A 24,272-nucleotide genomic window follows, 5' to 3' on the forward strand; every position below is an offset into this window, starting at 1 on the left:
GCCAATTTATAAAGGTGCGTTTTTAGTCAATTAATCATTCTATCTATCTATCTATCTATCTATCTATCTATCTATCTATCTATCTATCTATCTATCTATCTCTATCCCTTACAACACATTACAGCGACATACAACGTTACAAGCGTAGTCAAATGCAGTAACGCACAGTGATTCACATACAAGTATGGTAAAGCACTGTCGAGAATACAGAGCACATGCGCAGTATAAGCACGTGGAAAAAAACCACAACTGTACATATATATCAATGCATTCAATATGTCTTTAGGCTATACATATTTTCAATGCTGCTGTTTAAACTCTCAGCACCAGGTATGTTTTTCTTTCATTAGGAGATACCGATCTGCAATTAATGTTTTTTTTAAGCCTAATTGGTGGAAAACTAAACAGAATGGTAAAGAATATATTTTTTCCAGCTGCGCTTTTTTTCCCAAGATAAAGTGCCTAATGCTGCTGAAATAACGCGTGTCGGTCCTTGGATCACCGAGGGCTACGTCACACCCGTTCCCAGCGCTGTATAAAGCAAGGGTCCCGGCGTGCACAAGCAAACCAGACACCCCAACCCAACCCAACCCAACCACGCCATCGAGCAGAGTCTGAACCGCAGCGACAAGGTAGGCTTCAGAACTCCCTTATCGAACTTAGAACACAATCCACTGCAAAAGCATGGCTTAGAGGAGTAAAGCACAGGGAAGATAGGAAACCAGCTCCTTCTGAAATAGTTTACTGTGGTAATTATTATTATTATTATTATTATTATTTGTTTATTTAGCAGACGCCTTTATCCAAGGCGACTTACAGAGACTAGAGTGTGTGAACTATGCATCAGCTGCAGAGTCACTTACAACTACGTCTCATCCGAAAGACGGAGCACAAGGAGGTTAAGTGACTTGCTCAGGGTCACACAATGAGTCAGTGGCTGAGGTGGGATTTGAACCGGGGACCTCCTGGTTACAAGCCCTTTTCTTTAACCACTGGACCACACAGCCTCCCAAATCTAACTAAAGCACAGCACAGCACAGCAAAGCGCAGTGAAGATAACGACCCATCCTTCCATTATGACTGCTTTGGTCTCTCCAGTGGAGGCATAATGCTAAAGCAAAGGGGAGTATCGGGGGACGGGGGACGGGGGACGGGGGACGGGGACAGCTAGGTGTGGTAAGAGCATAGTAAACGCGCAGTAAGCTGCAAACCACGCTTCAGCTCTTTGGATGTTGTGGATGTGACGTTGACGCGCAGTCGATCGTTCCCTCTACAGACCAGCAGAGCAAGATGCCCGGGTTCAACAAAACCTCTGTTCTTCTGTTTTGTCTCGTGGCCCTCGTCCTGTCGGATAAGGAGCAAGGCGAACGCAGGTAGGAACAGACTGCAGTTACATTACGATTCTATTCATGGGAATAGCGGTCAGGGTTGTATTGATGTATTCATTTTACTCATGAAGCTGTTTGTGAATGAAGAACACTATAGCTGGCAATGGCAATATTCCCAATGCCAATAAAATGGTATGTTAGCGCTCCTTTAAAGGGAGGCAGTGAAGATACTGCAAGCGCTAAAGAGAGCTCATTGCATGGTTAGTGCGACTTAAAAACACCAGGCAGCAGTTTCACTAATGCTGGTGCTCCACCTCTCCACCCCGTGCGTCTCTCTGTCGCCGTCTCCCCTAGGCTGAGCGCCGTGTCGGGGGACGGAGACCGGCTCTTGGACAGACGCTACGCAGAGTCGACCATCGCCAGCGACATGAGCAAGATCATGGACTCCATGGTGCAGAAAAAGTTCGTCAACTTCCTACTGACTCACCGAGAGAAGAAGAGCGAGTGAGTGGAAGGGTGGGGGTGGGGGTGGGGCTGGAGGGATACGAGACGACAGGTCAGGGTTTTACAGGTCACGCCGCAATGCACTCTGGTAAGTGTAGTCCTGCTGTGACAGGTACCCGACTCAGGTAAAACGCGCCCGAGTGCATTGCGATGGCAGTTGAAAACCTTGAACTGTCATCGTGTACACGAAGTCACCCTATACCGACACTGTCTGTGCACACTCCTCGCTTTCCCAGGCACTCTGCAGCCCCCGAAGGGACTGAGTCACAAGATCTGCTCAACGGCCTCGTCAAGCAGGAGATTGTGGAGTGGATTCTCAGCAAAGCCAGCAAAGAAAGGTGAGGAGGGCGATTGGGGGGGGGGGGGCATGTTACCCCCTTTTATTGCATCCCTGCCCCCCTCTGCACGTTAACAGGTACATTTGAAGGCTGTTTTTGCTGCTTGCTTTTTCATAATGAAGTTTTCTCAATGCTTGTGTATTCACGTTCTACTGCAATACCTGGTTTATCACGTCCTTTATTTGATTGACAAAAATAGAATTTTTCTAAAATATTTCAAATTCATTCTTGTTTAGATTCACTGTGTAATCAGCTCAGGTGTGTCCTGTTACACTCACATATAAAACCAGGGATGGATCAAAGTGCTATGCAACGGGAGTCTTTTTTTTTCTATCAATCAGACCCATCATTGACAGAATACAGTTTTCAGTCGCTATGAAAGCTCTTGGTTTTTAGATATCAGATTTTAAATACAGCGATTCTGTTGTAAATACACACATGGACATCTGCACAATCGAATATTATGCATATGTAATAGCCATAAGCCTGAACGCCATACTTAAATCTGGTTGATATTCACGTTGTTTCATTTTCTGCAACACAATCATGACATCGTGTTTTTTTAAATTCAGAAGTTAGAACTCAGTGGAGCTCTCAGAATCACGTATGACTTTAATGTGCAACCACCCGCACCACTCTGCCCCCTAGTGGATAGAATAAACACCACTTTTGTTCGAAGTATTTGATTTTTCGTGTTACATCTATGAGAGGCAGACTGTAGCAGGGCGTGCTTGACACTAAGCAGAACATGCAATGAAAATGATTTTAGTTTAGTTATTATTTATTTATTTATTTATTTATTTATTTACTACTACAGGACTCAATGATGTCATCCTTCAGCCAGCTGGATCCACCTATCAGAAGACAGCAGAGCAGTTTACCTGACACACCGATTGACCGACATTTCTTGATTTTTAGATTTAGGATTTTAGATTTTAGAGACTTTGGTTCTATTGTAAATGCACTGCGGAAACTGTATATATATATATAAAAAATAAACAATAAAAATGAAATGATGAAATCATATCAAACCGTATTTTATGTGCCCTAATGTGTGCGAGAGCTCTTAATCATGAATAATGAAACGCATGCCATTCACGAACTAATAAACGGTTTAACACTGACGCACCTCTATAATTACACCATATAACTGATCGATCACAGTTCAGTTACGCATTTATCTCTCATTGAACGCCGTATCATTGTGATCGTTATTGTAATTTCCGCAAACAATTGTGCTCCAATGTTTTTTTTTTAAAACATTGACTCAACAGAAATGCTTGCCCCAAAGGTGGCGCACCCTTTTTTTTGGTGTTCTTAAATGTGAATGCGATCTTTATCACAGAGAGGAACGAGTCTCACGACGTCTCGTTTTCACTGGACCAAAAACAATGAAACACAACGCGGAAATGAACGGCGGCCGCAGCAGCTTAACAAATGCGAGATCAGTCAAATTAATGAATTTTAATTAATCGAATCGACCAGGCATCGCAGCAGCGTTTTGTAATTTAAGCAGCTTGGTAGAACACAAAACACGTCTTGAGAACCGAACCGAAGGCGCAGCGCTGAAAACAAAACGTGCTGGAGCACACAGCGGTCTTAAGAACATAAGAAAGTTTACAAACGAGAGGAGACCATTCGGCTTGCTCGTTTGGTGACTTGGAAAAAGTAATAAGACTGTTATATAAAAAACAAAAACTTAAACACTTCAAAATGCACAGAAGAGGCGTTGGTGCCGGGGCGATTGCAAAAAAGAAACTAGCCGAGGTAAACTCTCTCAACACGCACTTGCCCGGTGAATGCTGTTCTTAACCACGGCTCATTATCATATTTTTCTGAGCTCTCAATTACTTCAAGAGACCCTTAATTGAACTGATCGTTTGCTTAATTAGACCTTTTTTTAAAAAAAAAATGTTTTTGGCTCTTAAACAGTTGCACAGTTCAAGTTAGCTGTAACGTTTGATAAGTAACAAACTGTTTTTAAGAGCTGACAACAATTAGAAAGGTCTAATTAAGTACATTTGGAGTGTGGAGTAGTGGTCAGGGCTCTGGACTCTTGACCGGAGGGTCGTGGGTTCAATCCCAGGTGGGGGACGCTGCTGCTGTACCCTTGAGCAAGGTAATTTACCTAGATTGCTCCAGTAAAAACCCAACTGTATTGGTTCTCAAACGGGTTTGAGAACCTGTGTCCAATCCCGGTCCTGGAGGGCCAGAATTCCATTCCAGGTTTTACAGGTAAAATGAGAGCATGAGCTACTTCAGATAATTGGTTCAGTTAAACCATTTAGAACAAAGACCAGAAGTGGAGCAAACCAACTCTGTGAACAGCAGCAAACTGATGTGCTTGTGATGTGTTTTTATGTCAACTGTTTTTCAGGCTAAGTATAAAGAAAGGGGGACAGTTCTTGCAGAAGATCAAATTGTACAGGCAAGTCATTTATTTGATTTCAGGCTGGGTTGCCATGTGGGTAAGTAAGGTTCGTAAAGTTTTCCCAATAAAAACAATTTAATTCCGGAAACAAAACATGCAAAACCATCAAACAAAACCAACCTGCAGGTCGAAAACCAGCAAGACTATCGATGAGGGGAAAAAAACCAGATCGAGCGTGCGTCAGCGAGAGTTTGATAAAGGGTGCAGGTCGGCAGAGTTTAAATCCAGTACAAAAGCCAGTCTTTGAAGATCAGAACCAGCCTCGGCTGGCTTGACTGTGTTAGGTACCTGTGATCTCAATCAGCATTTTAATTAGCAAAGCAACTCCTGCATAAACAAGGGGTCCCTCTGCCCGAGGGCCCGAGCGCTCCCCGAGTCATAAAATAACCCATTTGTGATCTTGTCTCCGAGATGAGCAGGCACGACTAGCTGGGCGCCAGACCGCAGTGAGAGAGCAGGAATGATTTACCGCCCCCCCCCCCCCCATCTTGCCATTTTCAAGTTTGTAAAATAGCCCCAATTTAATATAAAACATTAAAATCTTACAGCAGTTTGGGACAGTTCAGACTCGCAGTGCATTCTGGGAACCCGGTTCCCAGAATGGGTTTAGCATTTATAATCGTATTGATTTTATACATTTTTGTTGGCAGTGGCATATTTTATGTACCTCTATATCAGGGGTGTCTGATCAATCCCGGTCTTGGAGGGCTGTTATTCCACTCCAGGTTTTCCAGGAAGGTCTGGATGGAGGTTTAATTGGTTCCATTAAACAATTTAGAACACGGCTGGAACAAAGACCAGGAGTGGCAGAGGCCCTTGTAAAAAACGGGAATGGGTGGAACCGCTATGCAGTCTTATTTCCATCCCTGACACAAAGGGAAGGAGACGCTTCTTCACACGGGGAGTGGTGAGGGGGTGGAACGGGTTACCATGGGTTACCTAGCCATGTTGCGGAGGCAGAATCACAGGGATCCTTTAAGACCCGACTTGACAGAGTTCTGAGATCAATCAGCTGCTCGGAGACCTCCCCCCCCAGGTTTTTGTAAATGTTTCGTTCTTGTTTTCAGATGTCGAAGCAGCTGGAGACCTTTAAGACGCACCTGGAGGAGTTTGCCAGCAAACACAAGCAGGAGATCCGCAAGAGCGCCCAGTTCAGAGTGCAGTTCCAGGACATGTGTGCCACCATCGGGGTGGACCCGCTGGCATGTAAGCAAAGTCCTGCAAACTACCAGCGCCCTGGCACTCGCAGACCCTTAAAACCACACCGTGCCCGAAAGAGTGGGAGAGACATTCGAAGCGCTTGTCAAAATGTTTTATAAATGACTTCTCGGATTCATTTCAAAAGAAAAAAAAATATATAGATGAACGTAATTTAGAGCTTTTATTTAAACCTCATGTAATTAAAGAAACTACAAAATCTATATCGCGAAAGTCTATAACGGAAGGCATAATAGCAGTACAGTAGTATTTTATGTTAGATTTTGAAATGTCACCTTTTTTTAATTTGTCAGTTTTTTGTTAAGTATATGGAAAACTACAAAGCGGTGTGTAATTCAGTATACATTATTCAGCAGGTTTTATCTGACTTTATGAAGCAAAATTAGTTAATTCTAAATAGAGGATGAAGCAAAACGAAAGCTCCAGTAAAAACCCAACTGTATAAATGGGGAATTGTATGTAAAAAAAAATGTGATATCTTGTAACAATTGTATGTCGCCCTGGATAAGGGCATCTGCTAATAAATAAATAATAATAATAATAATAATAAAGCTAATATTCATTCTCTCTCTCTCTCTCTCTGTGCGTGTTCTGGTGGCGCTGCCTGTGCTAAGCTGGGAAGGGTTTCTGGTCGGAGATGCTGGGAGTGGGAGATTTCTACTACGAACTGGGAGTTCAGATCATCGAGGTGTGCCTGGCGCTCAAGCACAGGAACGGAGGTGAGTCTCTGGGGATCCGTTTTAGTTTTGCGTCTCTGTCGACCGTGACGACTCCTGATTGCAATTGCTTAGTTCATAATGCATTGCAATTGGACCTGGGCATAACTGCATCATAGTAACGGTACCATATCATTGATCGAATCCAGTTCAGTTCAGTTCAGTAGCGTTTCTGTGTTTGTACCGGTGATTAGTGCTTGGTAATAGCTGTTCTGCCAACCAGTCTAGCTGGGATGGGAATAAGACTCCCGTTGCACAGCAGTTTCACCCATTCCAGGTTTTACTACTGCTGTGCAATGGGAGTGTCCAACTCTCAGTCTGGCTTTTGTTCCACCGGAGCGCTCAATAAAATAATCAGACCAATTAAGTAGATTAATGGCACCAATGTAACACTTCTCTCCAGGCCTCAAAGCGTTTCCTAGGTCGTGAGCCTTTAATCAAATGCGTTTTTTTTATATGAAACACATCCAATTGAACAAGTAATGAGATCAGTGAAGTTAATTGAGAGCCCAGGTGGAAATGAAAACCGGAAGAGGACTGGAGTCTGATAGCCCTGCTGCCCTGGAGATGGTCGCACGCGGCTGTGGGCTGATGTGTTTGTATTTCAGGGCTGATCACTTTGGAGGAACTCCACCAGAGGGTGCTAAAGGGACGGGGCAAGTTCGCTCAGGATGTCAGCCAGTAAGTGGGTCTTCTAGTTTTACAACGGGGGGGAGGGGGCAGTTTTCAGGTCGTTATTTCCATCACTGCATGATTACAGTTGTTCTCTTTTGACGAATTTCTTTTAAAAGCGCATTGCAGCACTGGCAATGCTAACGCACTGATCTCGTCCCGGCAGGGATGACCTGATCCGGGCCATCAAGAAGCTCAAGGCGATGGGGAACGGCTTCGGAATGATCCCAGTGGGCGGAACCTACCTGGTGCAGTCTGTCCCGGCAGAACTGAACATGGACCACACTGTCGTCCTCCAGCTCGCTGAGGTGACTATAAAACACACTGTTCATTCAAGAGGCCCTTGGTAAACTGCGAGGACGATATGCCTCTACTACGATACGATAATGGTATCTGGTTTTGATAAACAAAGTACACTCTGAGAGACAAGGACAGGGTGGGAGTGGGGTCTACCTGGGGTTGTGAATCCAGGGTTTCTCGGTGCTGTATTAACAAGTTCTTGTTTCCCCACGGCTCTCGTTAACAGAAGAAAGGTTTTGTGACGGTGAGCGAAATCAAGACCAGCCTGAAATGGGAGACGGAGAGGACCTGCCACGTGCTGGTCAGTGTGAGCGCGGGAGGGGGGAGGGGGGCAACGCCAAGCAAAAACAAGTGGTGTTGAAGTTTAATTGAATTTAAGCCTGGGTTCTCTCCCCCTGCCCCTTATTTTCTCCCCCTAACACCCCCTTCCTCTCTACTCTCTCTCTCTCCCCCAGGATGACCTGCTGAAGGAGGGTCTGGCTTGGCTGGACGGCCAGGCTGCGGGGGAGCCCCAGTACTGGCTACCGGCCCTGTTCTCTGAGCTCTGCTCCCGGGACGTGACTCCAGAGGAGGCCAGTGAGATGGTGCCCTGAGCAGACGGGTGTGGGGGAACCCAGCGCTGCCCTGTAACCACCCCGAACTCTGAGAAATTTGGCATGGTGGCATGGGCTTAACCTGTTAAAATGTCATCCATCCTCCCCGTTTGACAAAAGGCTACTTTTCTAATTTTATTTGTTAACTGGCATCATCTGACCTGTTATTTGAATGACTTTCTCTTTATTTAATTATGATAAACGTACTGTAATTTTGTTAACCGAAAGTCTAAATATAAATGTCTCACATTACATTAATAAATAAAGCTTGGGTTCTGAATTTTTTGTTGTTTTTCAAAGAATTATATTTGGTACTTACTGGGTTAACGAGTATCAAAAGTGTATTTTTTTGGAGGAGGAGGGTAGGTTATGCCTTTTGTACCAGGGATGGGAATAAGACTCCTAGTGCATAGCAGTTTCACCCATTCCAGGTTTTACTATGAGCGTGATTAGCCAAAGTGTGTGTAGGTAACAAAGTCACTTAAACACATGCAAAAAAAAATATAATATACATGGACGATTATTTTTTTTTTTTTAAACTATAAATAATTTAAGCAGACAAATGTCTTTGTAAAAAAATAAAACTAGGCACTGATTTAATTTTTTGAACATTAATATTATTATTATTAATTCAAAAGCATCTCTCTGCAATCACTGTCACATGACTTAAATGGAACAAGTCCTGAAAAATGGTCACAACTCAAGATGGGATCAATAAAATACAGATGCTCTGCAAACATCATCAGGTAGTAAGAAAAGGAATTTAGCAATTCAAATGACATTTTAGTGCATTTTACAGAACTGGGGAGTCTAGGCAACAGACAATTTCACTCCAGCAATATGTCATGTTATCCTTGATGCAGGACTTATGGAACACACTATATATATACACATACATAATGAACTTACCTGTTGCATGAACAATTATTTTTTTGCATCAATTATTATTTTTTTACTCCTTAACAAAATCTACAACAATAATAACTCAACAAAATAAAAACAGAACTGTGAGTAGTTTGCAAAGGTCTCTCTCCTCTTCTGCAGAGCGGTTCTGTGTCCACGGTCTTGCTCGGTGGTGGTGGTGGTTGTCGCCGCCACAAGGGGGCGTTTCACACAATCTCTGATAAAGGAGCCGCGTTCCTCGGAGCGCTGATCCCGCTTCAGACTCCACATTCTCGTGCGACGCTTTGCATCGTCCCGATCTGAATCCCGGATTCTTTTGCGCCGTATTCCACAAAGGACAGAGAGAGAGAGAGACCGATCTTTGAAAATAAGCAGAAACGCAGCCATCGCCTTTCTCCTCCTGTGAACTTACAGCTGCTTTTAGAACTCTACAAACCTCAGGGACTCATTCCAGAACGTTCTCTTCTAGACCCCTCTAGAACACTCTAGAACGTCGACTGCTTTTTTTTTTTTCATTAATTATTATTTATGTATTTATTGAAATCAGCGAATTCCGTACTGAAGTTTATATCCATCACTACGAAGGTCCCACTTCCAAAAGAAAGAAAAACAAACAAAACATAATAGAAATAAAAATGTTGTCTCCTACTGAAAAAAGGTTCGGATAAGCTAGAAAATGTCGTCTCTTACGGAAAGAGTTCTGTTCCAGAGTTTCTCTCGCTCTCTTTCTAGGGCTTGGAGCTGCCCTGGCTGTCGGGGTCGGTTCCTGTTGAACTCGAGTCCGAGTCCGTGTCCACATCCTTCTCCTGGCTCTGGCATTTCTCCTTCAAGCGCTGTTGGATGGCTCTGAGCCGAGAGAGCAGGTTCTGGTAATCAAAGTGCCCTCTCTTCTCACCGAAAGGATCCTTTAAAAATAGAAAGAATAAAAAGAATGTTTTAAAAAAAAAAAAAAAATAATAAAGTATTTTCAGTACATACTTGTCTGGTCTTCTATAGGAGCAGAAATAAATGATAGAGTTTTGCTGCAGCTCTGCGTGGGTCTGGTCAGTGCAGTCTGTAACTGTACCTGCATGCTCTGCCCCTGCAGGTGAAGGCGCTCCTTGCAGACTCCCTCGTAGAAATCATAGTACTCCAGAAAGGACTTCTCCATCACACTCCTGCAGCACAGAGAGAGACACAGACAGACTGAGAGAGAGAGAGAGAGAGAGAGAGAGAGAGAGAGAGAGAGAGAGAGAGAGAGAGAGAGAGAGACAGACAGGACAGACTGTAAGAGAGAGAGAGAGACAGACAGACAGACAGACAGACAGACTGTCAGAGAGACACAGACAGACAGATAGACAGAGACACAGACAAACTGTCAGAGAGAGAGACAGACAGACAGCGACACACTGTCAGAGAGAGAGAGACAGAGAGAGACAGGACAGACAGAGAGAGAGACACAGACTGTCAGAGCGACAGACAGACAGAGAGAGAGACAGACACAGACATACAGACAGACTGTCAGACAGAGAGAGAGAGAGACAGACAGAGAGAGAGAGAGAGACAGACAGACAAACAGCGACAGACAGTCAGAGAGAGAGAGACAGACTGTCAGAGACAGACAGACAGACACAAGGGTGTTCACAGTAGCTTACTGATAGAGCCAAGACAAAGACTCCCTACTCGAACCATGGCCGCCCTTTTTCCAGCCAATTCAAAATGAAAGAATATCAGAATATTTAAAATCGTACCACACTGACAATCGGTTCATGCAGCTCGAATATAATTCTAAGGCAAACAAGGCAAAACTTATGTGAAGCCAAGTGAAGCAGACGAACGTGTGAGCTGGCGAAGGTACTATCAGGTGAAATGATTGCTCCCGTCCTCCTATGCCATGCATGAAAGACTCAGCACGGTTTCTTAGAAGTTTTGCCTTGGAGTTGTGACTGAAGTTACTGCCCATGAAGACACCCTAAAGGGGCACTGCTCTGAACGCGGGGGGGGGGGGGGGCTCACCACAGGGCCTCGGGGCAGGGGCACTTCCCGTCCAGCATGTCGCTCACCGCCACCCTCATGGTCTCGTGACGGATGCACTCGTTGTAGTTCTTGCTGTCGCCGGGGTGCCTCTCCTGCACGCACACACACATGCACACGCACAGCAAAGGAGGAGGTGGTCAGGATTATTATTATTATTGTATTATTTATACATGCATTTTGCATGGAGATGTGTGAAGCAGTGTGGGACTGTGGGGGGGGGGGTGTGGGTGGTTGTTTGGAGCTGTGGGGGGGTGTAGGTTGGTGTGGGGGGGTTGTGTGGAGCAGTGAGGGGCTGTGTGGAGCTGTGTGGGGCGTGTGTGGAGGGTGTGGTGCTGTATGGAACTGCGTGGAGCTGTGTGGGGCTGTGTGGAGCTGTGTGGGGCTGTGGAAGGTGTGTGGAGGGTGTGTGGAGCTGTGTGGGGCGTGTGTGGAGGGTGTGGTGCTGTATGGAACTGCGTGGGGCTGTGTGGGGCTGTGGAGGGTGTGTGGAGGGTGTGTGGAGCTGTGTGGAGCTGTGTGGAGCTGTGTGGAGCTGCGTGGGGCTGTGTGGAGGGTGTTTGGAGCTGGGTGGAGCTATGGAGGGTGTGTGGAGCTGTGTGGAGCTGTGGAGGGTGTGTGGAGCTGTGGAGGGTGTGTGGAGCTGTGGAGGGTGTGTGGAGCTGCGTGGAGCTGCGTGGGGCTGTGTGGAGGGTGTGTGGAGCTGTGGAGGGTGTGTGGAGCGTGTGTGGAGGGTGCGTGGGGCTGTGGAGGGTGTGTGGAGCTGTGTGGAGCTGTGGAGGGTGTGTGGAGCTGCGTGGGGCTGTGTGGGGCTGTGTGGAGGGTGTGTGGAGCTGTGTGGAGGGTGTGTGGAGCTGTGTGGAGGGTGTGTGGAGCTGTGTGGAGGGTGTGTGGAGGGTGTGTGGAGCTGTGTGGAGCTGTGTGGGGCTGTGTGGGGCTGTGTGGAGGGTGTGTGGAGGGTGTGTGGAGCTGTGGAGGGTGTGTGGAGCTGTGGAGGGTGTGTGGAGCTGTGTGGAGGGTGTGTGGAGGGTGGGTGGAGCTGTGGAGGGTGTGTGGAGCTGTGTGGAGGGTGTGTGGAGCTGTGTGGGGCTGTGTGGAGGGTGTGTGGAGCTGTGGAGGGTGTGTGGAGGGTGTGTGGAGGGTGCGTGGGGCTGTGTCCTTGTCCCGGTTACCTGCTCGAATCCGGGCTCGTTGTGGTACGGGTTCTCGGTCATCAGGGACTGGATGGAGATGAGCACCGAGGAGATGCTCTGAGCCGGGCTCCACGCCGGGCCGGTCCACGTCCTGCACAACACGGAAGGGAACAATCAGGACCAAATAGAGAACCACCCAGGAACACAGAACCACACTCCAGAACAAACAGAATCAATCAAGCAACTCCTCTGGTTACCCAGGTAAAAAAAAATAAATAATAATAATAAAAAAAAAGTTCAGAACAAGTTCTCATTTACAATAGTGACCTGCCCAAGAAAGCTCAAACTGCAGCAAAGACAACACACAAACAACCTGGAACACAGAGAACCACGCAGAACCACTCGGGAGAAAAGAAACACACAGAACCACTCGGGAACACAGAAACACACAGGGCACCACATAAGGGAACACACTCATTTTAAATGGCGTTTCGGCGCGCGTTCGCTGCAGCTCCCCTCTTACCCCAGGATGCTGAGGCAGACCTTGCCGTTGCGGTAGAAGTTGGGGTTGAATCGCACCGTGCTGTTGCCCGTGGTCATGAGCTTCACCCTGGGGGGGTGGATGGGGTAGTCAGGGGGGCAGCGGAACAGGAAGAGGAAGAACCCGCCCTCGTAAGGGGTATCAAAGGGGCCCGTGATCAGGGCATGGATCTGCAGAGAAATCCAAATCACAGACTGCAAAACTCTCATTATCCAAACACTCCCATTAACCGAACGCCTGCGTTATCCAAACACTCCCTTGTTAACCTGTCCTGTTGCAGGGATGGGAATGAGACTCCCATTGCGCAGCACTGTGATCATTTCCTGTTTCACCAGAAGTTTAATAAGACATCGAATAATAACAACAGAGAATAACAGCTGGGCTGCAGTGAATTATATGGGTGTAACTGCATCGAGGGGTTCTAGAGACACCGTCAACCACAAGACCGAAGCATGGGCTCAGATGTAATTATAGTACTTATCTGTATGTTATGAGAATGCATTAATAATGATTGTATTTAATCATAATTCACAATGTGACCCCCTTCTCATCCCCTCCCACTATTCCCATTACCTTGGTCATGTCATGAGGGTCGGGAACCACAAACATGCCTGGGGGGGGCTCCTTGTAGATTGACATGATGTCCCTGCAGAGAGAAATGAGTCAAAGACAAGGTCTGCATCATCATCATCATCCAGAGACACACAGGGACTGGACTGCAACCAGCAACTGCAGCATCAGCATCATCATCAAGAGACACACAGGGACTGGACTACAACCAGCAGCATCATCAGCATCATCATCATCATCCAGAGACACACAGGGACTGGACTACAACCAGCATCATCATCATCCAGAGACACACAGGGACTGGACTACAACCAGCATCATCATCATCCAGAGACACACAGGGACTGGACTGCAACCAGCAACTGCCGCATCATCATCATCATCATCATCATCAAGAGACACACAGGGACTGGACTACAACCAGCAGCATCATCAGCATCATCATCCAGAGACACACAGGGACTGGACTACAACCAGCAGCATCATCAGCATCATCATCCAGAGACACACAGGGACTGGACTACAACCAGCAGCATCATCAGCATCATCATCATCCAGAGACACACAGGGACTGGACTACAACCAGCAGCATCATCAGCATCATCATCATCCAGAGACACACAGGGACTGGACTACAACCAGCAACTGCATCATCAGCATCATCACCCAGAGACACACAGGGACTGGACTACAACCAGCAGCATCATCAGCATCATCATCCAGAGACACACAGGGACTGGACTACAACCAGCATCATCATCATCCAGAGACACACAGGGACTGGACTACAACCAGCATCATCATCATCCAGAGACACACAGGGACTGGACTACAACCAGCAGCATCATCATCAAGAGACACACAGGGACTGGACTACAACCAGCAGCATCATCAGAATCATCACCCAGAGACACACAGGGACTGGACTACAACCAGCAGGGAATATACTGGCAACAGCCCTATACAAATCCTACTGCCGATAAGAACCCCTCCCCTCCCAAATGTATAATTTTCCACGACTACTGGCAATGACTGCCTTCGTGTGGATGTACTGAGAAATGAAGCTCTGATAGGCTGCACCTGAAATACGGCATTAGCACTTCTGATTCGATTTACATCGTCTATAGTCTACAATACACCTTTGGTCCCATAGACGAATGCATTTGTTTTGTGTGAATTAAATATGTTTTGTTTACCTTCTAATGCAGCTTCATTCTTTTTGATATGAATAGAAGAAAATGGGAAACTATTCTTCTGCAATTCAGCCTCAGTATTTACTTTTGATGTTAGGGTTATTTTAGATCGGGACTTTGACTAGGCCACTCCAGAACCTTGACTCTCTTCTTCTTTATCCATTCTGAAGTAGATTTTGACGTGTGCTTTGGATCGTTGTTGTGTTGGAACGTCCAGTTCCACTTTGAACCCTGTTTTGCAGCGGAGGGTTTCAGATGATTGGCCATTATCTTTTGGTATGCTATGGAATCCATTTGACCATGTACTAGAACTCAATTTCCTGTGCAATTAGAGGAAAAACAGCCCCACAGAAGGATATTACCACCTCCGTGCTTGACAGTAGGTATGGTGTTCTTTTCTTTGTACGCCTCACCAGACTTTCCAAACGTAATGACTATCAGCGTGACCAAACAGCTCGATTTTTGTTTCATCGCTCCACAAAACCTTTGACCAGAACTCATATCCATCTTTCAAATGGCGTTTTGCAAACTTTAAGCGATTGTCCTCTGATGTTGATGTTCCTTGACCATTACCATGCAATACTCGACCTATGGTTGAAATGGAAACCCCAGTCCCACTTGCAGCCAATTCACTTTGAATATCTCTGGCAATTCTTCTGCTTGTTCTTGGTGAAAGAACCTTCTTTCTTCCAGACCGAGGGAGCGTTGTGACAGTACCATGAGTCTTGTATTTATTATTATTATGTGTTTATTTAGCAGACGCCTTTATCCAAGGCGACTTACAGAGACTATGGTGTGTGAACTATGCATCAGCTGCAGAGTCACTTACAACTACGTCTCACCCGAAAGACGGAGCACAAGGAGGTTAAGTGACTTGCTCAGGGTCACACAATGAGTCAGTGGCTGAGGTGGGATTTGAACCTGGGACCTCCTGGTTACAAGCCCTTTTCTTTAACCACTGGACCACACAGCCTACTTCTTGATAATAGAAACAATAGTTGAAATTGGGATACTCAAATGCTTGGAAATGATCTTGTATCCTTCTCCAGCTTTATGATCATAAATCATTTCCTCCTAAGGTCTTCAGATAGCTCTTTACTTTTTCCCATATTGACTTATTGATAATGACAGCAATCATCCTGTGCCTAACCCTTTTATACTCTCTAAGAATGTTCACCTACAATCCAGCATTTCTAGACCTTTCTAGAATTAGGTTCTGCATTATCATATTGACATTTCTAGCACCTTGTAGACAATACTATCATAGCATCAAAGGGTATGAATACTTTTGAATTAGCATTTTTTACAAAATTTTGCTACAAAACATTTTTCCCACAATTATTTGTTTTTGAGAAATCTCTAGAAATTATACATTTCCATTGAGGTATGTAAACTTTTCACTAGAACTGTATATATAAAGATTACGTATACAAATAAATAAATAAATGATATCTTTACCTTTTGATCCTGAGTATACACTGCTGAGACGCTTTCTCGCTATCCCAGTCCGTGCTGATGGTCGGGTCCCAGAAGGTGGCGTGAAGCTGGGAAAGCATACCCGCTCCGGCCATATTCGGGGGGTTCGTCCCGGTGAGACCTAAACCGATCCCGGACGAGGGGGCAAGGATGGCCGTACCTACCGCCGTGCCAAGCATGCCAATGGCGGTACCGAAAGAGGGTGAAGCCTGTGGGCCGTCCCCAGTGGTACCGCTAACCGAACCAACACCACTCACGGCACCGAGCCCAGGCGCAGCGGCAGTGGAGGCCACCAGACCCGGGCTGGTCCCCGCGGGGTTACCGGTACCCGGCGCCAGTGAGTTCTCGAAGCTCGGCAGAAACTGGGTTTCCGCGGTACCGCCGCCGGTGAGCCCGGTCCCCGCAGCGGTAGCAGGACCGGCTATAAGCTGGTCAAACACTTCTTCTCCTGCACTTTCCGCCATTGTTACTTATTTGTGTTTCTGTTCCTCTGCACAGCGTTTCTCACCGGGGGAGGTCGGAAGATTACAGTTGCAGCTTTAAGACAGAGCGGACAGTTTCTCGTCTGGACTAATAATAATAATAATAATTATTATAATAATAATAATATATTATTTACTGGTATTGTGCGCAGATACGGAAGGCTGGCTGTTGACAAGCGAGCTGTCTACATTCATCGCTCTTTTTCCGTTTCCTCCTCCGAGTCACTTCCTCCTATCGCAAGAGACTGAAATGTGTGCACTGCCACCTTGTGGGCACAGCCGGTACTTCAGGCGTACTTTATTAATTAATTTACAGTGTTTCATTTTCCATTTAATTAATATATGTAACTATTTGTTTATTTAAATGTATATTTACTTAATTATTTAATTAATTCATTTAAAACAAAGCAATTTCTGTAGACACTGTGCTAAAAAGCCGCTTTCACATGAATTATCCCACATGATTTTGATTTTTTTTTTTTTTTTAAATGTTTAGACATAATGAACAATTCGCATCGTTTTCCCTCATAGCCCGACGTGATTAACACGATGTGTTAAATATAAGAAAAGACTGTGTAAAACGATGTAGTTTTTTTTTTTTTTAAAACAACGAGTTTATTTAGCCTGCTCCTTAGTTAATGTATTAAGGAGTTAATTGAACACCTAAGTTCTTAAATATTTACATACCTGGTTGGGACAAGGCTCCTGATAGCGCAGCTGAATAATTAAGGAACTGGGGGCCAACTGCGCAAAACTACCTTAAGTTACACCCCCACCCGTGTTCCATTGACTTTAAGCGTGTTGTAGAAAGCAGCTCACCCCTCGTTCAAGGGAAAATCGTACCCGAGTGAGACGCTTCACTCGAATTTAAATTGAGCTGTTGCATGCAACCTGCCCAAGCCTACAAAGTTACTTACTACTTTTTTATTTAGGGTATTGAGTGTGCACAGAAACCAAGGCAAACTACCAACGACTGTACGTCGCCCTGCTTAAGGGCGTCTACTAATAAATAATAACCTGCACATCTTACAGCAGGATTTTTTTTAACCCTGTAAAGTCTGTTCTTGTCTCACATATCATACAATGCTTGGCCACCCTTTGTACTCTATCATATGTACTATATCAATATATATATTGTCAAGCCTCACATAAGTGGAGTAGTGGTTAGGGCTCTGGACTCTTGCCTGGAGGGTCGTAGGTTCAATCCCAGCTGGGGGACACTGCTGCGATACCCTTGAGCAAGGTACTTTACCTAGATTGCTCCAGTAAAAACCCAGCTGTATAAATGGGTAATTGTACGTAAAAATAATGTGATATCCTGTTACAATTGTAAGTCACCCTAGATAAGGACATCTGCTAAGTAATAAATCAGTACATTAAACAGTAGTGTGTAATTTATTCCCCACCCCACTGAACCTGTTCCGTACCATTTGAGAAAGATCCCCCCCACAGCAGCCCATTGTCTCCCCTTAAATCTCCTTTCTGTATCCCCCTCTGTCACTGTACTGTATAAAAAAAAGTGTCCCATCTTTTATAATGGATAATCACCCACCCCTTCTGACAGGTCAACTTCTGGGACGCCCTAGAGTAAACACAGTCTTACAATTTCAAAAAAAAAAAAAAAAAAAACCCCAAAAAACAACACTTCACATTGACAGACAGTTCAGGTTTGGCTTTACTGTTGATGTTAATGATTTGCCTATGCAGTCTGCATGTTTAAAGTGAGTGCAGGATGATTTCTCCCTCCCAATTTCCTGCTTCAACTCTGCCCACCTACCCAAAAATAAACACACCAGTCTGGGTTAAACCCTTTTTTTATTTTTATTTTTTATTTAGACATTTGCCTAAAACGAAAAAAAAAAAAAAAACACAAAATAGTATTACATAACAAAAAAGACGCTAAAGTTTTTAAAACAGAAACGAATGGAATGGCGATCCCACAGCCTCAATCTGCACGTCAGGTTTTCACACACCCAGGGGGCAGGGCCCTCAGGGGCCATAACCTCCCCCCTGGACCCTTCCAAGTGTGAGGGGGGGGAGTTTACATCGCGAACAGGATGAGGAACGCAACCATCAGACAGAAGAGACCCATCGCTTCAGACAAGGCAAAGCCCAGGATAGCGTAGGAGAAGAGCTGCTGCTTCAGTGAAGGATTCCTGCAGGGAAATAAAAAGCAGTCAGTGGAAAAGACCAATGTTAATAACAGTCTGCACTGGTATATTAGTAGAGAACGGGGGCTCAAAGGGCAGAAGGTGAATCACTAACCAATTGTTAAAGGAGTTATCAGTTTGCCAGTTACTTTACCTCCGTATGCATTTATTGCGAGCATCCCGATTCTCCTCCACTACAGAGCGGTTTCTAAATTCTCTGTACTCTTCTTACATAACCTAAAAGAGCTTGAACAGAGAACGACGGCGCTCAAAACAGCATCCAGTTCACTCGAGATGCAGGCTTCAAACAGGGTGCTGCACTAGAACCACGCAGCCAGGGAGCTGGGCTCAGGCAGGTGTGTGTTAAGGCGGTGCTCACCTGGCGTATCCGATGATCAGGCTGCCGAACACGGTCCCAATGCCAGCTCCTGACCCGGCCACGCCCACGGTGGCGGCTCCTGCTCCGATGAACTTGGCGGCCGTGTCGATGTCCCGGGACACTGCGCTGGTCTGGAACCCGCGGCTCAGGATCTGCAGGGCAGTGGCATCGCTGTGCAGAACCAGGGACTGGGAAGAGAGGGGAGAGACAGGGAACATTAACACACTGCAGCCGCATCAATCCCATTGTCCTCATCTCTGGAAAGGCAATTTTTTTTTTTTTAAATATAAATGATGCAAATCAACATAGGAAAAAAAATAAATAGTCAGGGATGGAAGCAAGACTCCCATTGCATAGCAGTTTGATCCATTCCTGATTTTACTACGAGTTTCATACGACACACCTGAGCTTGTTTACCTATACACACTGCGGCTAATCACGCTCGTAGGAAAACCTGGAACGGGTGACACTGCTGTACAAAGGGAGTCTTCCTGCCATCCCTGTATATGAAGCAGATGGAAGCTCCTTGCAGTCAGTGAAGGGGCTCACCTGCTCAGTCTTGGCTTCCGGTCGGTTGAACACAGACACCGACACTGGCCTTGCCAGAGCCCTGGATCCATTGCGAAGCTGAAACAAGAATCAAACAGTTTAGTGTCCAGACGAAGGGGGTGTAGATCATCTTTCAACAGATAGTTTGTATTATATATTTCTTAGCAGATACCCTTATCCAGGGTAACTTACAATCATTACAAGATATCACATTTTTTACATAGCAATTTTTTTTTTTTTTTTTTTTTATTAAAAAGCATACAATTACCCATTTATAAAGTTGGGTTTTTACTGGAGCAATCTAGGTAAAGTACCTTGCTCAAGGGTACAGCAGCAGTGTCCCCCACCTGGGATTGAACCCACAACCCTCCGGTCAAGAGTCCAGAGCCCTAATCACTACTCCACACTGCTGTATCTAGGGATGCGAGGATTCATCCTGTATCAATGAACCGCGATGCTTTCTTTACATGATGCACCAGATCTTAATAAAAAATTCAGGCAATTTGTATCAAGACACAAAGACCTTATGCGATCAGTACAGCTTTGCAACTCTTCCAGAGTCCTGCTTGATATTTCAGTTCAGTCTACGAGCCACTGTGGGAGATGAGCGGACTGGCACAGCTTTAACACACAAGATTACATGAGTTTTCATCTCACTGTGGCAGTCAGCGTCACTCTTTCAGATCGCTGTGGCTCCAATCTAACCAGCACATTGCAGAGCTGGTGCAGCCTGCGTTTGCTTTAGTCACTTCCCACACAGGTAGAATTTAACTGTAGCTAAATTCTCTCAAATAAAAAGGAGATCTTGTGACTCCCTGGATCAAGAATCAGGGCAGCAGTGTGGAGTAGTGGTTAGGGCTCTGGACTCTTGACCGGAGGGTCGTGGGTTCAATCCCAGGTGGGGGACACTGCTGCTGTACCCTTGAGCAAGGTACTTTACCTAGATTGCTCCAGTAAAAACCCAACTGTATAAATGGGGAATTGTATGTAAAAAAAATAATGTGATATCTTGTAAGTTGCCCTGGATAAGGGAGTCTAAGAAATAAATAATAATAATAATTATCAAAAGAGGATTAGAGCAATGTCTTAATTTTGTATTAAAGAAACTTACCACAGCAGGAGAGGTGACGAATTTAGCACAAGCGTACATTGTGGCGGTCTAAAATAGAGACAAAGTAGTTCAATATATATTCTTGCAGTTATACAGTAAGTTGGCATTGTATGCATGCCTCCGATAGATTTTGAAGTCGGACAGCTAGACTGAACAGTCTCGCTCCTGTAGTCAACAGCTGCCTCAGACACCAGCCCTTGTCATTTATAACCTAGGACAGACACGGGACAGCAAGCCCACCTAAGTTAACCTGGTTCACAGCAGCTGATTAGTCAAGGTCGTGTCTTAAAAGGCGCGATTCAGCCTCATCGTGACTAGCTAGCTCAATATCCACATCCTTGGAGGTCACAAGACAGCGAAAAAGAGACAGCACGGGACCTTACCAAGGAAACAAACAGTAAAAATTAAGAGACTGTCTTCCATAAAGGCGGTAGACTAGCCCAAAGCTGGAGCAACACACTTCAGAGTTACCTGAAGGTGCCCGTCAGCGATTGATCAAGGCTAATCCTGAACGGGCCTTAACACGCAAGCGCCCTTTTAAAATGACATGTCCCGTGTCTAGGTGAAAAACGGTGGCTGCACAGAATTACACGGCGTTCTGGAAATTAAAAAAAAAAAAAAAAAAAAGACTCCTTGAGCAAGCTTGGTGAAATGCAGCGCTGTGAGGGTGCAGCGCTCTGTCCCACAAGCCGCTTTTGCTCGGGGTTATATGCAACCTTCACTCGCATGGGCACATCAAGGTCCTGCACGCAGTGGCTTTTACAGTGCTGGAAAGAAAATCGCTGCATTCATATATTAGAGCAGAAAGGTGCACCAATTAAATCACACTTGTAGAGGGGCAAAATTTAATAGTAAAGTTTGCTCTTAAACAATGCAATAGCTGCATGCAAGTTTGCAAATTAGTGCAAAAGCAATTAATTTTAACCGCTGTTACTATGTTACACACACGAGTATAGTCAAGCCAAGGACAACGTACCGTACACTCGGTACAGCAAAGCCGCGACAATATAACACTTCAATACGAGATGCAGGTTGGATACAGTCGCTTTAGTTAAATGTTGAGGTCGCGTACAGTTTAGTGATATACGTGTCAGCAGTCCTGTAGGGCAGAGGTCGGGTTGAGCAACACGAATTCTGCAATTCGGTCGCACACGCTAGACCAGAGCATGGCAACTCACCGCAAAGACACACTTGTTTAAAATGTGCTTTAAGGTTTTAAAACCAGGGTCTTAAGTACAATGCTTCCCCGGTGAAGGTCACAGATCATCTGGCTGTGCATGGCGCCTTACCGCAAGCCAGACGCAAAACCTGCATTTAATAAAATAAAGAGCGAGCTGCGCAAGACAAATTAGTCAGGGATTCATGGATATCGTGCTGTTTAATAAATTAATTGTTGCCACTAGTCTTAATAAAACACGAGAGGAGTGCTGGCAGAAAGCCTACTCAGCCAGGCCCAAATCAGACATCCCTAAATATATTAATATTACTACACGATATCGCAATGAAAGAAAAAACTAAAACAGCAAAACCGCGAATATTATAATGCAAGACTGTATACAGCTCATTTATTTACTAGAAAGGTCACAGACTTTCACAGTGACAGAACGGCATATGAGGCCCGTTTTAATTAAATAAAATAAGCTGATCAAAAACGACGCCACACGCGTTTAACATAACGACAATGAGATTAGATACAACCAACTTTAAAATAAACCCCAAACTGCCTGAGAAGCAGTGAAATAATTACCGATTTAGTAATGAATTAACTCAAGCCGGTCCTCCCCGAGCCTCTCTCTGCGCTGCTGTCGTGTTGAGTGGCTGCCGCGCTGCTGTCACCTTGCTATTTATACCATCCCCTCCGCTGTCCTCAGTTCCCATTGGCTGCGCGAACAACACCTCGGCGTACGATTGGTTCTCTTATAACAAGGCAGACGACCAAGGCTAAAGCAACGCCCAACCGCGGCAGAGGCCGATGTCGTTTTCTCATTGGTCCGCTGCGTTTCGATGGGTTGTGGTTGCCGGCATGCAGGTAGGCGGCAGGTCGCTGCTCATTGGCTCCTGGTTACTTTAACCTGGTGTCCTCTGTCGGGATTGGACAGTCAGCGAGGTCGTCTGCGAAGGAAGTCCCACCCACTGCAAAGATGGTACAAAACTGAAGGTTGTTGCAAAAGTGGTGTTATCGCCAACTTGTGGCGAGGAGGTGTAATATAATAAATAACTGTGTTGAAGCCCACATCGTTGCTTTACACAGATTTCAAATATATGCATGGATTTTATTTATTTATTTATTTATTTATTTATTTATTTATTTATTTTTACGTTGTTAGTTATTTTTTTCACTAGCTTTGCTTATGCAAGTAGGCTATACAAATATAAAACATAACAACTGTGTGTATGCGTGTGCGTGCGTGTGTGTGTGTGTGTGTGTGTGTGTGTTACACAGTTGAGTGTGGACTTACAATGCTTCCCTATGCTTTACCACACCTCTCTGTGCTTTACAATGCTTGCCTATGCTTTACCAGACCTCTCTGTGCTTTACAATGCTTCCCTATGCTTTACCACACCTCTCTGTGCTTTACAATGCTTGCCTATGCTTTACCAGACCTCTCTGTGCTTTACAATGCTTCCCTATGCTTTACCACACCTCTCTGTGCTTTACAATGCTTCCCTATGCTTTACCAGACCTCTCTATGCTTTACAATGCTTCCCTATGCTTTACCACACCTCTCTGTGCTTTACAATGCTTCCCTATGCTTTACCATACCTCTCTGTGCTTTACAATGCTTCCCTATGCTTTACCAGACCTCTCTGTGCTTTACAATGCTTCCCTATGCTTTACCACACCTCTCTGTGCTTTACAATGCTTCCCTATGCTTTACCAGACCTCTCTGTGCTTTACAATGCTTCCCTATGCTTTACCAGACCTCTCTGTGCTTTACAATGCTTCCCTATGCTTTACCAGACCTCTCTGTGCTTTACAATGCTTCCATATGCTTTACCACACCTCTCTGTGCTTTACAATGCTTCCCTATGCTTTACCACACCTCTCTGTGCTTTACAATGCTTCCCTATGCTTTACCAGACCTCTCTGTGCTTTACAATGCTTCCCTATGCTTTACCAGACCTCTCTGTGCTTTACAATGCTTCCCTATGCTTTACCACACCTCTCTGTGCTTTACAATGCTTCCCTATGCTTTACCAGACCTCTCTGTGCTTTACAATGCTTCCCTATGCTTTACCACACCTCTCTGTGCTTTACAATGCTTCCCTGTGCTTTACCAGACCTCTCTGTGCTTTACAATGCTTCCCTATGCTTTACCAGACCTCTCTGTGCTTTACAATGCTTCCCTGTGCTTTACCATACCTCTCTGTGCTTTACAATGCTTCCCTATGCTTTACCAGACCTCTCTGTGCTTTACAATGCTTCCCTGTGCTTTACCAGACCTCTCTGTGCTTTACAATGCTTCCCTATGCTTTACCAGACCTCTCTGTGCTTTACAATGCTTCCCTATGCTTTACCAGACCTCTCTGTGCTTTACAATGCTTCCCTATGCTTTACCACACCTCTCTGTGCTTTACAATGCTTCCCTGTGCTTTACCAGACCTCTCTGTGCTTTACAATGCTTCCCTATGCTTTACCACACCTCTCTGTGCTTTACAATGCTTCCCTGT

At 45.3% G+C, this 24,272-nt stretch overlaps 4 protein-coding genes across 5 annotated transcripts; 2 read left to right on the plus strand and 2 right to left on the minus strand.

Moving 5' to 3' along the window:
- Positions 1-1,273: 1,273 nt before the first annotated feature.
- LOC117433345 (gastric inhibitory polypeptide-like) lies at positions 1,274-3,137 on the plus strand. Its single transcript, XM_059006682.1, has 4 exons — positions 1,274-1,373; positions 1,683-1,832; positions 2,069-2,170; positions 2,988-3,137. Exons 1-4 carry the CDS (start codon positions 1,291-1,293, stop codon positions 2,995-2,997), a joined length of 345 nt encoding a protein of 114 aa, XP_058862665.1. The 5' UTR covers positions 1,274-1,290; the 3' UTR covers positions 2,998-3,137.
- A 402-nt stretch (positions 3,138-3,539) lies between these two features.
- Positions 3,540-8,380, plus strand: snf8 (SNF8 subunit of ESCRT-II). The gene is made up of 8 exons (XM_059006678.1): positions 3,540-3,937; positions 4,548-4,598; positions 5,669-5,807; positions 6,434-6,538; positions 7,144-7,216; positions 7,374-7,515; positions 7,734-7,808; positions 7,963-8,380. Exons 1-8 carry the CDS (start codon positions 3,884-3,886, stop codon positions 8,098-8,100), a joined length of 777 nt encoding a protein of 258 aa, XP_058862661.1. The 5' UTR covers positions 3,540-3,883; the 3' UTR covers positions 8,101-8,380.
- Positions 8,381-8,667: 287 nt separating this feature from the next.
- On the minus strand, positions 8,668-16,665 carry LOC117433331 (ubiquitin-conjugating enzyme E2 Z). Of its 2 annotated transcripts, XM_059006666.1 has the most exons (8): positions 15,912-16,665; positions 13,264-13,336; positions 12,673-12,860; positions 12,189-12,300; positions 10,999-11,111; positions 10,070-10,160; positions 9,694-9,908; positions 8,668-9,316 (listed from the first exon to the last, which is right to left on the minus strand). In XM_059006666.1, the coding sequence occupies exons 1-7, from the start codon at positions 16,391-16,393 to the stop codon at positions 9,732-9,734; spliced, it is 1,236 nt and encodes a 411-aa protein (XP_058862649.1). In that variant the 5' UTR covers positions 16,394-16,665; the 3' UTR covers positions 8,668-9,316; positions 9,694-9,731. The 2 variants fall into 2 exon arrangements, with proteins under 2 accessions (XP_058862649.1, XP_033911367.3); XM_034055476.3 differs by having other exon boundaries at positions 8,668-9,908.
- Positions 16,666-18,213: 1,548 nt separating this feature from the next.
- Positions 18,214-22,493, minus strand: LOC117433327 (ATP synthase F(0) complex subunit C3, mitochondrial-like). Its single transcript, XM_034055470.3, has 5 exons — positions 22,348-22,493; positions 20,601-20,648; positions 19,490-19,567; positions 18,941-19,128; positions 18,214-18,567 (listed from the first exon to the last, which is right to left on the minus strand). The coding sequence occupies exons 2-5, from the start codon at positions 20,637-20,639 to the stop codon at positions 18,453-18,455; spliced, it is 420 nt and encodes a 139-aa protein (XP_033911361.2). The 5' UTR covers positions 20,640-20,648; positions 22,348-22,493; the 3' UTR covers positions 18,214-18,452.
- Positions 22,494-24,272: the final 1,779 nt, after the last annotated feature.

Source organism: Acipenser ruthenus, chromosome 33 (assembly GCF_902713425.1).
Source record: "Acipenser ruthenus chromosome 33, fAciRut3.2 maternal haplotype, whole genome shotgun sequence".
Lineage (NCBI taxonomy): Eukaryota > Metazoa > Chordata > Actinopteri > Acipenseriformes > Acipenseridae > Acipenser > Acipenser ruthenus.

Excerpts from the sequence above, each read along its gene's own strand:
- LOC117433345 (XM_059006682.1), top strand. The coding sequence starts at position 1,291 with ATGCCCGGGTTCAACAAAACCTCTGTTCTTCTGTTTTGTCTCGTGGCC. Across the intron at positions 1,374-1,682 it reads AAGGAGCAAGGCGAACGCAG|GCTGAGCGCCGTGTCGGGGG; the intron begins GTAGGAACAGAC and ends CGTCTCCCCTAG. Across the intron at positions 1,833-2,068 it reads CACCGAGAGAAGAAGAGCGA|GCACTCTGCAGCCCCCGAAG; the intron begins GTGAGTGGAAGG and ends TCGCTTTCCCAG.
- snf8 (XM_059006678.1), top strand. The coding sequence starts at position 3,884 with ATGCACAGAAGAGGCGTTGGTGCCGGGGCGATTGCAAAAAAGAAACTA. Across the intron at positions 4,599-5,668 it reads CAGAAGATCAAATTGTACAG|ATGTCGAAGCAGCTGGAGAC; the intron begins GCAAGTCATTTA and ends TCTTGTTTTCAG. Across the intron at positions 6,539-7,143 it reads GCTCAAGCACAGGAACGGAG|GGCTGATCACTTTGGAGGAA; the intron begins GTGAGTCTCTGG and ends TTTGTATTTCAG.
- LOC117433331 (XM_059006666.1), bottom strand. The coding sequence starts at position 16,393 with ATGGCGGAAAGTGCAGGAGAAGAAGTGTTTGACCAGCTTATAGCCGGT. Across the intron at positions 13,337-15,911 it reads TGTATACTCAGGATCAAAAG|GGACATCATGTCAATCTACA; the intron begins GTAAAGATATCA and ends TTCTCTCTGCAG. Across the intron at positions 11,112-12,188 it reads ACGAGCCCGGATTCGAGCAG|GAGAGGCACCCCGGCGACAG; the intron begins GTAACCGGGACA and ends GTGTGCGTGCAG.
- LOC117433327 (XM_034055470.3), bottom strand. The coding sequence starts at position 20,639 with ATGTACGCTTGTGCTAAATTCGTCACCTCTCCTGCTGTG. Across the intron at positions 19,129-19,489 it reads CGGAAGCCAAGACTGAGCAG|TCCCTGGTTCTGCACAGCGA; the intron begins GTGAGCCCCTTC and ends CTCTCTTCCCAG. Across the intron at positions 18,568-18,940 it reads CTGATCATCGGATACGCCAG|GAATCCTTCACTGAAGCAGC; the intron begins GTGAGCACCGCC and ends ATTTCCCTGCAG.